This window comes from Pangasianodon hypophthalmus, chromosome 17 (genome assembly GCF_027358585.1).
Source record: "Pangasianodon hypophthalmus isolate fPanHyp1 chromosome 17, fPanHyp1.pri, whole genome shotgun sequence".
In the NCBI taxonomy this organism is placed as follows: domain Eukaryota; kingdom Metazoa; phylum Chordata; class Actinopteri; order Siluriformes; family Pangasiidae; genus Pangasianodon; species Pangasianodon hypophthalmus.
This window is the reverse complement of record NC_069726.1, coordinates 11,876,423-11,895,303: the sequence shown is the minus strand read 5'-3', so window position 1 is coordinate 11,895,303 and position 18,881 is coordinate 11,876,423. Positions and strand designations below refer to the sequence as shown.

The 18,881-nt window shown below is 41.2% G+C and overlaps 1 protein-coding gene across 2 annotated transcripts in view; it reads right to left on the bottom strand.

Annotated features, from left to right (window-relative positions):
* hlcs (holocarboxylase synthetase (biotin-(proprionyl-CoA-carboxylase (ATP-hydrolysing)) ligase)) overlaps positions 1-18,881 on the bottom strand; it is a 26,968-nt gene extending 8,087 nt beyond the window's left edge. Inside the window, exons 1-7 of one of the 2 annotated variants that reach the window (XM_034312724.2) lie at positions 18,778-18,881; positions 18,502-18,669; positions 18,176-18,316; positions 16,248-16,410; positions 15,102-16,045; positions 14,810-14,992; positions 6,207-6,478 (exon numbers count right to left, since the gene is read on the bottom strand). In XM_034312724.2, coding sequence (XP_034168615.2) covers positions 6,207-6,478; positions 14,810-14,992; positions 15,102-16,045; positions 16,248-16,410; positions 18,176-18,316; positions 18,502-18,669; positions 18,778-18,783 — 1,877 coding nt within the window. In that variant the 5' untranslated portion in view covers positions 18,784-18,881. Of the gene's footprint in view, positions 1-6,206; positions 6,479-14,809; positions 14,993-15,101; positions 16,046-16,247; positions 16,411-18,175; positions 18,317-18,501 lie in introns of both variants that reach the window. The other variant, XM_026941954.3, reaches the window with a different exon arrangement.

Sequence of the window (18,881 nt, the reverse complement as noted above, 5' to 3'; positions counted from 1 at the left end):
GAGCTGTTATCTCACAGCGGCATGGATGTTTCAAACTAATGTGTCCATTAATGTGTGCCCCACAGAGTAATAGGCCAATGAATTGTGTGGTCCGTTTGTTAGGGAGTTCTTGTCAGAGTTCACCATGAGACCATAATGTGAGCAAGAAAGGCAGACATGTCCTGAATGGCCTGCTTGTTGGTGGGAGCACACAGGAACCAGTTGCCCAAATATGGCAGTATCCTGATGTCTATGGCCATCAGAGCAGACAGCATACATCTTGAAAAGAACCATGACGCTAGAGAGAAGGTGAAGGGTGATTGGATTGCCTGGTCTTGGAAAGTAAATCTCAGAAAGCATCTGTGTTCTGGGGTGGTGGGAACCTTTAAATAGGCATTATGCAGATAATCTGTGGTATGAATTACATTTATCAACTTTAGTATAGGGAAGGGGAGGGCTTTTAGGCCAGTTCAGCCCAATCATATTTAGAGTTGGATGCAACCCTTCTTCTGAACAAGAAAGTATATTGAGTAGAATCCTGGTTTTGTACTGAGCTTGTCAGTCATTGTCAGATGTAGGCATTTATGACTGGCAAGAGAATCAACTCTACCACACTACCAGCAATTAGCCACCAGCCTGCTAGTCAGTAGATGGCAGGGAGTGTGGAGAAAACTTTTAGCAGGAAAAACACAGAAGGAGCACATGATACAGTGGGAGGAGAATGGCGGGTGAATGAAAGGAAACCTGACTCCAGCAACATTATGCATGTCAGCAGAGTCCAACTAACTTATCAGGCTCATGGGTATGCCCCACTCAACCATACTTTTGGCACGTACGCTCAAGCCCCTGGTCAGCTAGACATTGGAGGATGTGAATGGTGCCAGCCCAGGGAAACCAACCCTGCCAGTAGAATGAGAGGTGAATAACGGCTCTGAGCAACAACACAGAGCAGTAGTGGCTAACTCATGAACAGTGCATTGAATGAAGATATGAAGGCTAGTGTTGATAACAAGGGAAACTAAGTTGATGCTAGCAGACACCACAGACTTCCTCAGCATTATCGACAAAGGGTACTAGAATGTAAGAAAAAAATGCACTCAGAACAGCAGAAGAGAAGATCGTAGACCACAGGAGTCTATCACCAGTTTTGGAGGACAGGATACCTGTAGCTAAGACCATAGTCATAAGATGTTATGCACCTAGATCCATAATATGCTGCACATGGTGAGAAGAAGAAAGGGAAGAAGAGGATATTTGACAGTTTGTGTGTGTGTGTGTGTGTGTGTGTGTGTAAGTACAGGGTTATCAGCGAATGAGCAGCAACCAGGCCTCCTGAAAGGCAGAATTGTCTGGATGCCTCTTCTGTCCTGCCATTGTAAAACTCCTGATTACAACACGCTAACAACAAAGAAACACAAAAGGACTGAATGAGAGAGAACTCCTCAGAGGAGGGATAGCTTTCACTGCTGAGAGCACATCATGTGTGGGAGAATGCAGATCACAGGCTGCTGAGCCCAAAGGGTCACTTACACAGTGACTGGAGAGGGGGTATGGGTGAGGGTCAGAGAACACACGGCCACCATCACAGAGAGATCAGAGAGAGGGACACACACACAAACAAAAGCAGGATTTGGCTAGCCAGGTCCTTACTCTTGCTCTGCTAAAACTGCTTTTAGTCTTTCACTCCTTATTAATAAGCCTAGATAAAGTCGTCAGCAACAGCAAGCCTCCAATCTGACAGGATAGAAGCAGTCATATCCTTGGTATAGACATCACGGCCATTGTAAATGATCAGAATACACATATTTATTCATCACAATTCCTAACACCTAATGCTCTCTCCAACTACAACAATTTATAAAAAGTTATCTGAAACATTTCTGGGTTACTAGCTCACATCAATCACATACTTCTAGCTAGATCTGGAATTGCAAATCAAACAAAAAACATGCTGATTACTGGTATCAGTACACAGCTTTTAAAGTGGATTTTCCTCACTTAAAATAAGCGTATTAGTATTGATCAGTGGCAGGCATAAACGTGATGATCAATAGAAGAGCTCTAATCTGTAAATGTGATTAATTGGAATAATCCTCTTTTCTGAAAAGCCGCACACATTATCATTTTCAAACAGGGGCTCAGAGCTGATCAATCGGAATTTTTCACCATTACTGGATCAAGTGAGCTCTCTTTCTCTCTCTCTCTCTCTCTCTCTCTCTCTCTCTCTCTCTCTCCTGAAGCCATGAAAGGTTAGTATGCAGAATGCAAAACCTTCATATTTGGCTGTGACTAAAATGATTTTATGAATCATAATTGTTTAATTGTTTAATTGTTTTTAGCGCCACATATATAGTAGCTGTTGGATTGTTTTGTATAATTTTAGGTGATGCATGATGCTTAGTAGTCAGTAGGCCAGACCTATCAGTGTGTGCCTCCATTTCCCAGCCTAACCCTCTACTCTACTCCTCACTCTACTCAGTGGCGATGTAAACTCTTGGACCATCTGGCACTGATGGAGGAATAAGAATATGAAATAAGGGCTCATGGCATCTGCTTACAATTTTATATAATTGGTCGTAGAGTCTGCAAGGTCAATTGGACCACTTTTGCTTTGTGTACAAACCTGCTGCTTTAGTAACTGTGAACCTTTTCCTTCCCCCCTACCCCCCACTCCACCCCTTACCCAGCGTTAGTGTTTTTCACAGGAAACAGAGTCTAATTCCGCACAGTGTCCGTTTGGATTTCGGATTCGCTGTTAAAACAAGTGCTGATTGCAGCAACGGGGGCCAACAGCAGTGCCTCAGTCTGCAATGTGCATGTGTGGGGGCATGTGTGTGTTAATTACTCTCGGACATCAAGAGAAAGGCGTTTGACTGACCTACTTATGCATTCACTTCTAAAATAGATTCAGCCAAAGGAGTAATATTGCACGAGTAGCTCGCGTAACCTACAGGTTAAAAGCCAGGAATACAAAACAGTTGCAGGGGAAATAAAACATTATGTCCTTCCATGTAATTATAATACTTCAGGAAACGTATACTTTAAAATGGCCTTCTGAGTGACCTCTGTAGCTTCAGGTGAACTGAAAACATTTTCCTTACGTGACAGGAGAGAGTCAGGGTAGCGGAGAGCTTTAGGCACAAGAATCTGAATTATAACAGCTGGAAAATTCTCATTAAATCTGTGCAAATGCATATGTGTACAAGCATGATGTGTGACTGCTCCCTTGTGCTTAACCAATAAACACCTCACACACTTAACTGCCATGAGCAGATGTACAGGCCCCCAAGCACATAAGGTTATATGATTCACTGACAGCTGGGATGGGCAATATTGTAAAAATATCATATTACAATACAATTTCATGATACACAATATGCATCTCATACTTGTAATCGCTGCGATATTATATTGTGAAATCAGCCTGCTGTACCTGACTACGTAATTAATCAGGGATCAACTATATTCCTAACAAATGTGAAATAGGTTATATTAATAACAGAAACTCAGCTAGTGCTAAATCAGAAGAATCCATTAACATAAGTGTTAATAAGAGCAGGCATGCAGCAGTGTTGTGCACACTAGGCCTGCTGGGAGATGCCCTTGCCCCATAGTCCGTGGGGGCATTGGGATTCTGGACCAGTTGTGACCTTGTGAGAACACTGGCCTGTCTCTCCTTCTACCTATTATTAGGCTGTTCTGGTCAAACAAAGCGCTAATACTCTGGCCAAACATACTGCTCCCCCTCCATCTCTCTCTTTCTCTCTCGCCCTTGCATACACACACATACACCCCGTACCATCGTACCCCCACAGTCACACAGCTTCCCCCCTTTTCAGTTCAGTCTTCAGTCAATATAAGCGTCTTCTCCCACAGTACAGAGCTCACCCAGCATTATACTCGCAACCAAAACCCAGTACTGCCTTATTACTCCTGCTATAGCTCTCTTTATCCTCTGTGAGAGAACGACAGTAAGAAAGAAAGAAAGAAAGAAAGAAAGAGAGAGAGGGAGAGAGAGGACTATTAGAATCCAGCTGGGAAAATTAATATTTTGCTTTGTTAAGGTTTTATCTATTTAAGAAAACTGCCAGTGATACATTTAAAAAAGGAAATTATCCTAACGTTACCATCTTCTGTAAATACAAGAAAGTAATTTGTGCAGAAGTGTGACCTGCAACAAGATGTGCGCCATATTGTACCATCAGCCATTGACTCTGCACCATCTTCCTGAATTGGAAGTGTTTAATCCTATTGGAATTAAATAAACCCTTCATAATAAATTAAATAAAATAGGATTATTAAAGCAAGTAGTCCAAATTATGTAAAATCATAAACCTGATATATACGTATTGTAAAAACAACTTTCTGACAACCTGTTGATACCATCACCATATGCCCCCCACACTCTTCCAGCCAAATAATAGGCAAATTGATTTTTCTAAAGCTAGACTCAGTTTTGATAATTGATCATTTTTGGAGCTACACTGGAAGTGAACAGACCTGCAAGTGCTTTTAAGCAAACCAATTTTACAACAGGTTGGGTGCTGAACAACAACAAAAAACAAAAAACAAAAAACAGACTTTAAATAACCTATAATTTGCAATAATATTTTTACAAAGCTGAAGCAAAAAGAACAAAGAAGATGAAGGAAGAGAAAGTGTCAACCCTCAACACATTTATGTAAGTGGTAACTGGCTTATGAACGTGCATAGAACTGCTCTTTTTCTTTATAAAAGACAAAGAATACAGAGCATGCTAAGGCACTTAGAGGATGTGATCTAGAGAAGACTGTTAAGAGAAAAATAATACTATTTAATCAGACTGTAACAGAGGACATCTGGAAATTACTCTCATAATCAAGCAAGAGGGAAATCAAACTGTAGCCATGTTTCTTTTTTCCTCCTCCACCTTGCTTTTTTTCGTTAGCCTACAACCCTAATGACAACACTGTCACTTCCAATCACTTCAGCTGCGCTCCAGAATCCATTTTTCAAACTTTATGACAGCTCTAATGGCTCCCACCTGCGCCTGTGATCCAGCCTGTTGACTGGCGAGTTTGCCGTGTTAAGGGGAGCCGCAGACAAAGAGCTCCATTAGGCGCAGCCAGCCCTACTGCAGTGAGCTCACTCATGCATTAAATCAGTTCCAGCTCAAATCTTCAATTGACGCCCCCCTACCACTAAATGTGGGAAGATGGACGCCTCCCCCAACAGCCTCATCAGTGCCACAGCAGACACCACTGGCAATGCCAGCATCGGAGGTTCTAACACCAGGAGTTTAGGTATGGCAATGTAATGTGGACTATTAAGTCTAGGTATGTGTCATGGGATAGGTGATGTGTTTCAAAATCTTTTTAGTAATAAGAGTTTTCCATGTCATAGTCAAAGTAAAACTGTCAAAGTAAAACAGTGTAACCACAGAGCTGGACCACGGTCTGAGTTTTCCACTGAACGACTTAATTATTGGTTTTGACCTACTCTACATCCAGTAAATGGCATAAGTAACTAAAAATAAAAGACATACAGTCGTAGAACTTCTTAACTGCTCACTCTTAGATCCTAATGGGACAAGTGCTTAATAAGAGTGATAAATATTTTAGCCTAGGTCTAGATTCTTTCAATAAAATAAAGCCATTTCTAACACTTCTCTATTCACTTCACATTTAATGTCATTTAAAAAAAATTGCTAAAATATTGGGTGTACAGAATATAAACTGGTGGTGCAAAATTGTTATGTGAATAACCAGATAATCATAATAATTTCCCTTTATGTTATTTTGGTCTTATATAGTATAGCGAGTTCCTGTAAGCAGAAAAAAAATACCAATTAAAAAAAAATAAAGCCCAATAACAAAAATCTACAAAATGATCACAGTAAGGTACTGTAGGAATACGATAGGAATCCTTGTTTATTCATCTGCAGTAGCAATTTACTTCTACTAAAGGCGGCAGTTGATCTGGAGCTTATCCCGGGAACACTGGGTGTGAGGCGGAAATACACCCTGGCTGAGACAGGAGTCCACCGCAGGGCACCAGGTACACAACCATTCACACACTCATTCACACCAAGGGGCAATTAAAAGCAGCCAATCCACCAACCAACACGTTTTTGGGAGGTTGGAGGAAACCGGAGAACCCAGGGGAAACCCACATATGCACAGGGATGAGCCACTGAGCAACAATTTCCACTGACACAATTAAAATCATTTGCTGGATGGCGTACATACCCCTCTAGCAGGTCCATGGTGGAAGGAGTGACATCTGCGTAGAGCAGTGTGTGTCCCAGCCGCTGGCTGTGCAGGTGCTGCCTGTATGCCTCCATGCTGAAATGCTCAGAGAGAAATTCTGGGGCCTCAGTGTGCAGTGCTAGCTCTCCGTCGCCTAACTCGCTCAGCACCTCTTGGCCCCATATCACCCTTAGGCTGGTCTTCTGAGAGCGTACAGTGTCCTTACCATCCACATGCTCTCTCAGCCAGCGCACAAATGCATTCTTCAGCTTCTACACAAGAAACACATGTGAAAAATCCTGTTAGTTCACATCAAACATTTAATTCTTTGAGTTACTATTACAAAATTTATAAATTGAGGACTTTATCAACATTCCTACTGAAGAGTGTTGAGTTCCAAAGCCACTGGTAGTGCTCACTCAAAACTCCTGAGTGAAGCTCGTTTAACACTGGTAAACGAATACTGTAGGAGTGCTAAATTGTTTAATTAACTGCTATTTAATCAAATAGCTCACTAGTAAAAGACCTTTAGTTGTGATAGATAATTGCATTGAACTGCTTTGTGCATTTTACTGGATGTTGCTTCAGAACCAAAGTGATCAACATTACTCCATCTGACCTGCTAAACATACGGCCAAATAATCAGGGGTTCTTTAATTAAATGATCCAAACACATGGATAACCAATTAGTGAGCACATTGGCTTCATTACAAGGTTCCCCTGAGCAGTCTAGTTTGCTTGCTACTCCCTGATCAAACTCAATTAATCAGTAAGGCCACACACTTCAGCTACTTCTGTGGATTTTCCCAAGACAGATTCTCTCATATTTTTGAAGAATGCATAAGATAAACACTTGCTCATCCAGAAGGAATGTGCTCTTAGTCAAGAAAGGGGCTTCATTCAAACCCTTTTGTAAGCATGTGATTAACTGTGGTCAAGGTCTCTCTATTGTGGACATGGAAACGGTGACATATTTTGTTAAGCATGTTGAAGCATATTAATATAGATTTGTACTTTGTGTAAGAATTGACAGAGTCACCAAAACTGCACAGTTGAAGGAAAAACATTACCTGTTTTTTTTTTTACAATCATCAACTGTAGTTCCAGTGAGCCTGTGATCACTGTAGCTTTAGATTCCTGTTCTTAGCTGACAGAAGTGTTGAGGCCCATCCGCCTCATGGTTTGAAATGAGACGCTTTTCTGTTCACCACAGCTGTAAAGAGTGGTTATTTGAGTTACTATAGACTTCCTGTCAGCTCGAATCAGTCTGGCCGTTCTCCTCTGACCTCTCATCAAGAAGACATTTCCATCTGCAGAACTGCTCGCTGAATGCTTTTTGTTTTCGCATCATTCTATGTTTTCACACAGTCTACTATGTAGACTGTTGTGCGTGCAAATCCCAGGAGATCAGCATTTTAGTCAAACTAGTCTGCCTGCACCAACACCCATGCCATGGTCACATGGATTTCTTTTTTTTCCCCCTATTTTGATGTTTGATGTGAATATTATCTCAATCTCTTGACCTGTATCTGCATAATCAACATGATTGGCTGAGTGGATAAGCAGATGTACAGGTGTTCCTATTAAAAGTTGAGTGTGTGTGTGTGTGTGTGTATAAAATTTCACACACACACACACACAGATCAGCCATAACATTAAAACCACCTGCCTAATATTGTGTACGTCCCCCTTGTACTGACACAACAGTTCTGACCCGTCGAGGCATGGACTCCATAAGACCTCTGACGGAGTGCTGTGGTATCTGGCACCAAGAAGTTAGCAGCAGATCCTTTAAGTCCTGTAAGTTGCGAGGTGGGGCCTCCATGGAGCAGACTTGTTTGTCCAGCACATCCCATAGATGCTCGATCTTGTTGAGATCTGGGTCAACACCTTGAACTTTTTGTTATGTTCCTCAAACCATACCTGGACAATTTTTGCAGTGTGGCTGGGCACATTATCCTGCTGAAAGAGGCCACTGCCATTAGGGAATACCGTTGCCATGAAGGGGCATACTTGATCTACATCAGTGTTTAGGTAGGTGCTTCTATCATAGCCAGCATTAACATTTTCAGCAATTTGTGCTAAAGCAGCTCTTCTGTGGGATCGGCCCAGACGGGATAGCCTTCGCTCACCACGCGCACCAGTGAGCCTTGGGTGCCCATGACTCCTTGGGAGCCATGGACCACTTTTGGTAGGTACTAACCACTGCATACTGGGAACACCCCACAAGACCTGCCATTTTGGAGATGCTCTGACCTAGTTGTCTAGCCATCACAATCTGGCCCTTGTCAAAGTCGCTCAACCCATTTTTCCTGCTTCCAACACATCAACTTCGAGAACTGACTGTTCACTTTCTGCCTAATATATCCCACCCCTTGACAGGTGCCATTGTAACGAGATAACCAATGTCATTCACTTCACCTGTCGGTGGTTGTAATGTTATGGCTGACACACATACACAAACACACATACACACACACTCTCACAGTGTGGAGAGATGAAATGAACATGAAGATGTTTTGATGATGGTGGTAGCGAATTCTATCTAACACGTCAGGCCAAAATCATCCAGACCACTCCCATTAGGAAAGAGATGTTTCATCATAGGATAAAATTTTACCTTTTCATGTATGTTGTGTGATCATTTTTTCTGTTGCCATTCTGTTAAAGCAGCCATGAAGCTTTTGGTTAAGGAATTATATTCACCTGAAATAATCCAAACAGCAGCTAACATCACGCAGTGGTAGCTCTATCAGAGGATCTATGTATAATCTTATGAGGGTGTACCTGCCACCGTTAACTCCTCCAGAGAGCCTAACCATATTATAGACTAACTTAAGACACAACAGAACTAAACATCTCAACAAAAATCATATTATGAGCTCCAGAATAAAAACATGCATTCAGACAACCTGAATGGTTGGACTAGACTTTCTTCCAAGGCATTTCCTCAAAACAAAGGCCAGCTAGTGGACATCTGGTGCTAGAGCCTGAGAAGAGATAATGCTATAATTAGTGGGTTTAGAAATGAGTGAATGCATTGATGTTTAATCAATTAGAATGGCTTATCGGCACGTCTTGATTGTGTTGACTGTAAGGAGGTGGGGATAACGGGGCCCCTGTGGGCCTGTTAACACAGACGCTAAAGGGGTTCCAGCACTGCACTGAATGTGGCTCTGCATTGACACTGACACATCGGAACAACAAGGGGGCCCTGAATGTGGCTAATCCCCTCCCCCACAAAAACACACGCACAAACCTCTGAGTCAAAATGGACCACTAATACACAGAGAATAAAGAGCTGAACCGGGTAGCATTTTAATTATGTACACTACTCAAGTAGCGATATGTAGTTTGGGTGGTCCTGTTAAGGCCTTATTTTAAGAATACTGCAGCATTAAGACTATGTAGATAAATGAGAGCGTGAAGAGAAGAGAAAGTAAAACAAGACATACGTATGTGTAGGGAGAAACAATGGGTAATGACAGAATCTGAGTGAGGAGAGATGGCAAAGCAAGTTCTGCACTGTCTGCACTTGTGTGCATGCTTGTTACTGGTGTCCCCCAGTGTGAGCTGTGAGAGGCGAAGCCCCCCAACAGTCTTCTCTCTCAGTCTTCACACCAGAGCAAGGTGCACAGAGTGCGCTCTATTCCTCCTCCAATGAGCAACAGCTCCCGTCTGGAAGCAATCGCCTTTTCATCAGAAGCCTGCTTGTTGTAACAGAGTGGTTGGGACAGGGGTCAAATGTCACACTCGAACCCAAACAAACCCCATCAAAATACTAAAATAAGAATTTGTTACGTTCTCAGAAATTCTATTCTGAGAGGCCAGCAGAGGCCAAGTGGATGAATAAATGACTAACTTGTCAGGAATCACTCAAACATCACATTGTAAATGATCTCCAAGCAGACCGCAGGAAAACCGAACATAGCTCTTATGTCCAAGGTTCAGGCAAGGCTACAGAGTGTCCAAGGTTCAGTAAACTGAAGCAGCTCTCAGCAGAATAAGACTTCCAAATAAAATGTGTAAAAATACTAAATAATGACTTGGTCTTGAGAAGGCCTTTGAAGCCTGGAAAGCGTCGTTAATTATTAAAATTACATAATTTTAAAGCAATTATAGAAAGATGGAATTTGGCCCTACAGATGAAAAAAAAAATCAGACTGCTTAGCTCTATTTTTATAAAAATGACATGACTAATAGTTCTTGCTCTGGAAATGACCCATAATCCCTCCACATTGATGCTATCTTCACTGCCCTACAAACTGTGCCATACTCAGGTACCTGGGTGGAATGTGGTTACTATTCTTGCCCAGGAGCCGAGCCAGGACATAGGAGTGGAACTAAAAATAGTTCAGGCCTTCAACTGTTCAAACGCAGTGGAACTGACGTCCTGATTAATATCTCTGGCTGGAGTCACTTTTCTATTGGCACAAAAATCAGCCAAAGTTTCTTCCTCTTTTTAAAATCTCATTTTCTGACAGATTTAAGAGGCAATATCACAATTGTAAACAGCAACTCATTTCAAATGAGAGAAGCCTGGTTTTATTTTGAATTTAAAAAAAAAAAGATCATCATGCGATAACCTTTATGTCTTCTGCTTTTGGGAGAGAAGTGCTGTGAAAGAGCTCAGTATCCAAGGAGAAGTTTCTTGAACCCATGCTGCCACATAGTGGCCAATTCCATGCATCTCAAATTACACCGTCAGGGGTTCTTGCTCTTTTGCATTTTCAAATCTAGTTCCAGACTGAATTTTAAACTTTCCAACCTCTCTGTGCTGGATATTCTTGCAATTTTAAAAATCTAGCTAAATCTTGAAAATAGAAAACATGAAATGTGAACCTTAGCAATCTTGTAATCTAATCTAAGTAATCTTGTTTACTTACAACAGAAAAACAAGAATTAAAATAAATAAATAAATAAATCCTGAACTTCCAAACTTTTTCACATCTGGAACTGAGTGCCTTTTACACTTTTATACACTTTCCAAGAGTTTTAAGACTTGTGCTAGAACCATCTATGGTCATACAGTCACAGTCAGTTCACTATTGACTGCATAGCTTTCAGTAATTTAAGAAAAAATTTCATTTAATAATAAATAATTGATTTTAATAATCTTACCAACTAGCAGCAGCCGGACATTGAATGTGCTTATGAAGCCGTCAGTCTGGCTGTATATCTGCTTTGTAGATCAGTAAATTAGACTTTGTGGACGGATTTAGACAAAGTGGAATTTGAAGGAAAAAAAAAAATTATGGCCTCTACATTCAAAAATGAAATTCTAATAAAGTATCTGTCTGAATAATAGCAGACTGGAAACAGAGCAGATTAATGAACAGCAGATTTCAGATTTATGAACCATTGACCAAATGCCCTTCAACTGATTACAATTTAACACAGAAATGTATTTAGTAGTTTTAAGCAATCTATTCAGTCTGAATCAATTTGCCAATAAATTAGCTATAGAACATTTAAAGATTGTTGTAATGACCAAACTATCATGTATAGTATAAAACTGGTAATGACAACACTGTAATACAATTTTGTTAACTTATCTTGGAGTTTCAGTGAGAAAGAAGAGACAGGTTCCACATGTGGAAACATTTCTGCTCTTTATGCATGTAAATTCCCGTCAAACACCAGGAACCATCTTTCAGTCCCTAAATTAAAATAATTTTGACATGAGTGGATAAGAAAAGCAAAAGAGAGGCCTAAGGACATTCATGATGAAGCAGTAGACCCCTGTTTAAGTTCAAATCCTGCATGGCCTTGTGGCATTCACAAAAATAATACAGGCTCTTCATTCTCCAGAATTACTGGCACCCTTCAATAATTCAGAAATGAAGTAGCAGTTTCAGAGAAACTACTTACACTTACGACTTCTCTTAAAAGATTTTCATAAGAAAACAAAGTAATGTCTAGGTTACTAATGGAGTTTTCCCTCTGTGGAAAACCATTAAGGCTAAGCTCAGTGATTGCAGTGAAAGTGAGTGCAAACAACCAGTATGGCTTACAACATGCCATGATCAAACTTTTATTCATTTATTTAGGCAAATTTCTTATGTTTATTTTTGTAGATCTGTCTACTTGATTTGGGGTGTTCATTTCATATTTCCTAATAAAATTTGTAATATTTTTATTCAAGTTTTCTTTTCTATAGTGTGTTAAATAAGTATATGTTACAACTTTTCAAGTAATTTTGTGATTTCTGAGAGCAAATGGTTATACCAGAACTAACTTAAGGGTTTCAAAGCAACAGGGCTGAATACTAATGCAATTACAACCTTTCTGCTTTTAATTTGTAAATAATTTTGCAAGCTATTGATTCTTCCCTCCATTCAGCTTTATGGGCTAGTTTAATTTGTGTAGATTCATGATACATAATCCCAGTTAAGTCGGTTTTCAGTTCTTGCCAAAGCTGTAGCTCCAGTGCCCGTTCTGGAACAGTGCTGGGACAAAAGGAATGCTGGTAGCTGGATATTTCTGATTTGTGGAAAGCTGTCAACCTAGCAGTGATGCAGCAATGCTGTTGTGCACAACACCCACTACTTTGCCATTTCAGTGTCACTGCTGTGCTGAGAATAGCCCACGACCTAAATAATATCTGGTCAGCAGTGACGCCATGTTGCTACTTTTCCACTCATGGATGAGGGTAAAATGTTTAGGCCAATCCACCATTCCATGCGTCTATTCTGTGCACAATTAGCTGCACATGGCCACAATTAAAACACAAGTAAATTAATTGCAAGGTGTAAAGAAATAATGGCTGAACTGTCCTAACACTTCTACCTACATAGTCCACTTCTTTTCAGTCCTGCTCCTGAGTCCATGTAGACTGTATGCTTTTAACTTTTCCCTGATCCTCCATGCTTGATTAATCACCATGTAATTATAATGTACTTCATTCATTCATTCATTCATCTTCCTTAAGCAGGGGGGCAGGGCTGAAATAAACTCTGAATAGGAAGCCAGTCCATCACAAGGCATCTCACACACACACACACACACACACACACACACACACACACACACACTCATTCCTAATGGCAAATGTCAAGTATTTTGAGTATCAGGCTATGTTTTTGGCAGGTGGGAACACAGAGGAAGAGCATGAAGAAAGAGGGAACTGTGCAAAACTCAGCCAAAAATGACAGTAGCGCAAGATCAGGAATGAACCCTGAATTCTTGAAGCTGCGATGCACCAACACTACGATAATGCACATACTTAGCCAAAGCATGTTAACCAAAATAATCTAGGACTCATGGTTTAGTCAGATGTGTTACAACAAGGACAGAGGAAAAAACATCAGTGGGGGAAAGCAGGAGGAGGATTGCAGAGCTCCTGATTAGACTCATTTGTTTCCTTATGTGCCGCTGCTGCATCAAGCATGCTGGCTGAACCAATCAGTAACACATTAATGCATTTTTAACTGATGCATTTTCTCTCTCTTTTTAATCTCTAACACACCAAAAGTTTTTTCTAAGCTGTTTCTATCTTTCTGACACAATCCAAATGATAATTATCCTGAAAAAACCTTTTTACTCTAAATAAAAGGATCATCATCAAGATTTGACAAGTCTGAAACTTTCAAACATTCAATAAGTTTGAAAACATGTATTAAGCATAAAAATCATCAAGCACTACTTTTTTCCCCTTTGGTATACTATATGAAATGGAGTATTTCTCTGGAGGAAGACTTTCAAAGCTTTCAAAGATTTCATCCGTATGTTTTGTGAAAACAGTAAGGGGAAATCAAAGGTTATTGTACAAACAGGGTGAACCTTTTTTAATAATAATAATAATAAAAATAATAATAATAGTGATAATTTTTCTTAAATTACTTAATTAAGCAAGTTACTTAATAGTAATAGTTTTTTTTTTAAAAAAAAGGCTTTTACAGAATAAAATAAAAGAGAAAAATAAGAATAATAAAAAATATATATAGTTATATATTCTATTATATATATTGCAATAATAAATACAATTAAAAGACGGACTATAATAATAATAAAAAAAAATTTAATATCAAGCTTGCATTTATACAACTGCAGTAATATTTTACAATATTCTTCATGACCTTTTAGGGTGCCAGTGTCCCAACCACTAGGGGGCCAAGTTGAACAAGTTTTTAATAGTGTGTGTCCCACTAGCTGATCAAGGTGTCAAAGGACTGTTTTTAATGTGTGTAAAGTGAATTACTTTAACTGAATAAAAAGAAATGCAATGGAGTATACAGTTATGGATAACTGAAATCCTGAAACAATGCATATGGTCACTTATTCTAAGTGACTTCAAGCCACTGCTAGGCCAACAGCTAAAGCCTATCTACCAAAGAATGACCACACGGGGGATAGCTTACTGCACTTCAGCATATTTTTGTATGAACTGGTGTAAATCTCGATAGAGTGTTCGTGATGATAGTGAAGTTGGGCAACATACTGTGGGATCTATGAGCTGTTAACAGTCAGGTTTTAGCTCTAACCTCTACCTTACCCATGTGTTTAAGAGCAGCTGGTGAACTACATTCCTTGTGGCCTTGATATTTTTGTTTTACATTGTTTTTGTCTTTATATTGTTTTTTTGTGTTTAGGGTGAAGCTTACCGACTGAGTGGAAAGCAGGTAAATGGGGCTTGGTTGAGGCACCTGGTTCAGTTCACAGCTAAGGCCTAGAGAGGTGAGGATTTCTGTCAGGACCTCATAGCGTTTTGCATTACTCATCTTCAGCTCTGAGAAGCCTGCACTGACCTGCACCTGTTCAGAGTCTGGAGCGGACTCCAAATGCACCTAGAGTAAGAAGAGACAAAGAGCAAGAAAGCAAAGAAAAAAAAAGATAGTTACTAGCAGCTAAAAGATCCCAATTCCATCCTTTTCCACTAGAAGTGTTTTTCGCTACCTGACACAATACAGCTTCTCCACCATCCTCGCCGTGAGTGACTCTGACAATAACCATGTCTTTCTCCTCTTCGCCCTTGGCACTCAGCTCTCCCCACAACTCCACCTCTCCGCTGCTAGCATCATGCGGTTCACGTATATAAACATTCCCACTGGTTAACACGCTTAGATGTACCTCTGTGCTATCAGATTTAGTGAAGTTCAGGCTGCAGATTTGGCCTCGTTGCTCCTCCCGGGAATGTAGCCTGAGCCCGGCTGGGCACAACGAACAGGACAGACCCAGGACTTTACCACCCTGGCCTAGGTATGTCAGAAAGCGCAGCTGCAGCCCAGGCGTGAGTGTTTCTTCTGTGGCCAGCACCAGGAGCAGTGTGTTTTCTAGCCACGGCTCTTCAAGTGCCTGCTGTGGCCGCAGGGGGTAGATAGCATAGCGATCAGTGTCAATGCATTCAGCCAGAAGTGAGTGCACGTGTCTGTAGTGCTCCTCACAGCCGCCTGTGTACACAAGCACATTGGGCGGTTTGCTGTTTGTATTGTCAAACCTTCTCCAGGCCGAGAAACTCTCATCGGCTTCCTCCTCTACATCAGTGTCTGTGTAATCATCAGGCAGGTCTGGGATGTTCTCGACTGAGGCATATTTCACTGATTGGATGGTGCTGTTCTCCAGCTCCAGGCACTCTTGGCAGCTGGAGAGGTGCAGGTGGTGGCCATCCATGTGATGATGGTCAGTTTTGTGCTCTGGTTCCACCTTCTGGTCACTCAATGGTCCACATGTGTTCTTCCCGAGGTCTTGCGGAATATCTTCGGCCCACTGCTCACACGGAGAAGCCGAAGACAAAACAGTGTCCTTTGGAAAGCTGCTTAGAACCGGGTCAGGCTTTTTCTCCAAGCCTGATTGCTGCTTCTCAAAGAGTTCCTTCAGCGCAGATTCCCTTAGCAACACCGCTACACATGACACAATAAAACAGAACAGAATTATTATCAAGAAAACAAGACAATAACCTCAAAGTAAGTGCAGTGAGACAATAATCAAATGAGACAATAATCAAATGAACCAAACGCTATTCAGAACCCTTTCAGGATCTCTAAATAGCAGTTTTATATGCTATAAAATTATTTGATCAAAGAGACACATTTTTCAACTAACAAACTATTTTTTCAGGAATGAGGCCATTTCCCATTTGCAGTCGGTCTTCCAGGAAAGCCACTCCAAGAGTGCTGAAGTTGTCCAGGCTCGCCTCAGCCACTGCCCGGTATGGCTGCCCTGGTCTGCAGGCCAGAGGAAGGCAATAGTCTGACCAATTCAGTGCCTGCGTACAACACAATTAGTCAGGTGCAAATCTAGATTGTATAGGTGCATTACAGGTACAGGTACATTAATCAATATAGAAAAAAATCTATGGTCTTCAAAATATGTAAGTGACTTTAACATTTCACCACCTCTGAAAAAGCTGAGGTCCTTACATCATAACTTTAGGCATGACAATACAACACGTTGATGCTCATACAAAGATCAGTAAACACACACACACCCATCAGCCATAATATTAAAACCACTGACAGGTGAAGTGAATAACATCGATTATCCTGTTACAATGGCACCTGCCAAGGGAGTGGGATATAATAACCAGCAAGTGCACAGTCAGTTCTCGAAGTTGATGTATTGGATGCAGGAAAAATAGGCAAGCATAAGGATCTGAGTGACTTTGACAAGGGCCAGATTGTGATGGCTAGACAACTGGGTCAGAGCATCTCCAAAACGGCAGGTCTTGTGGCGTGTTCCCGGTATGCAGTGGTTAGTATCTACCAAAAGAGGTCCAAGGAAGGACAACCGGGGAAACGGCAACAGGGTCATGGGCGCCCAAGGCTCACTGATTCATGTGGGAAGCAAAGCCTAGCCCGTCTGGTCCGATCCCATAGAGGAGCTATTGTAGCACAAATTGCTGAAAATGTTAATGCTGGCTTTGATAGAAAGGTGTCAGAACACACAGTGCATCACAGATTGCTGCGTAAGGGGCTGAGTAGCCACAGACCGATCAGAATGCCCAAGCTGATCCCTGTCCACCGCTGAAAGCCCCTACAATGCGCAAACTTACAGGACTTAAATGATCTGCTGCTAATGTCTCGGTGCCAGATGCCACAGCACACCTTCAGAGGTCTTGTGGAGTCCATGCCTCAAAGGGTTAGAGCTGTTTCGGCAGCACAAGGGGGATCTACACAATGCTAGGCAGGTGGTTTTAATGTTATGGCTGATCGGTGTACATATAGTATATACTGTATGTGTGTGTAAATAAAATTATATATAGAAAAGGAAAAGCAAGGCACTAACTGTCACTGGATGCTTCAAATTAAAAAACAAAAAATAACAATGCATTCAGTGAGACAATGGTACAGTGGCATCAGAATAGTGCATTCACAACGAAGCAAGGAAGCTGCATTTGTCTAAAAGAGTTTTCTTGCTCTTCACTGGATCCCAACACAGCCTTCAATAAGTGGCGCATACTTGGATTAACGTCTGCGCACCAGTGTCGAACCTGATGTGATTTATAAGATTGTGGTCCGTCTGTTTGCTTGCACAATTCTTACAAATGTACCTTGACTCCTATGATCGACACTGTTTTTGTCCACTGATCGCAAAAAAAAAAAACGTTATGTGACATATGTACAATTTATGTAATTGTCAGGTGTGTGCCTAATAAACTGGCAACTCAAGTCCATTCATACCTGGTATTAACATCTGTTCTGATATGATCTGATTATAGATGGAAAGCCATGAACTCCTGGCGTTTTATCCATGTCAAACATGTGTCCAGTAATCACTTCTTATAAGATTGTGAGTAGACACACGACATAGTTGGACAGATCATCCTTCTATGTAGGCAAGGTGCATGTAATGCAGTCATATGGTCTAATATGACTTCTGAAGGTGGTCTAAGTGATTAGATCAGAAGAACACACCTATACCTAGACTCCTCCAACTGTGATCAGATGTCCCTAGGATGCTAATACCAGGTCTGTGTGAGGATTCAGTGTATGTAGTAGTGTCAGCATTTAAAAACTACCAATATCACATACTTTCTTGTTTGATGATGGACGAGAGTGTACAGCTGTCTGTTTTGTTGTAGCTTCTATAATAAAAGCGATGTTCTCTAGTTTTGGAGCAGTAACCAAAGAAGAGCTGAGCAACAAAGTCCACTTGCTCAGGTCATCACATGCCTGTGTAGAACAAAACAAACAAACAAAAAAAAACATGCAGTTATACACACCACTTATTACAACACTGTACATGATGACATGACACATAATATCTGTAAGAGTCTGTTGTGTTAACCAGGTCAGTTCTCACTACCATGCAGTGCATTCGCTCACATTAGACCACTGTAAAGGTGCATGAGACTCACTTGAGGCTCGGTGATGTAAATAACCTTGTTGCCCAGCTGAAGGAAGACTGTGTCCTCGGCTGAGGTGGGACTCTGCAGGCTGCTGAATGTCTGCGCGCAGAAGGCGAAGCTGCTCCGGTTTGCGTGCAGTCTAAACAAAACACTCCGAATGACCCCCGTGTAGCATTTCTGAAAGCGCACCCAGAGGTAGACATAACATAGCGTTATTAACATGTTTGCCGCATAGACATTGCCCTTATGGAGCCTCTAAGGCTTTCCCAACGGTCAGAAACTTGCCATCATATTCGCTTCCGTGTTGTGTCAGAGAATGCTCCGCCTCTTCCGGTTTGTCAAGCACTCGCTAATGGGCTCGCGGGTAATTATTTTTAAACGCACAGACT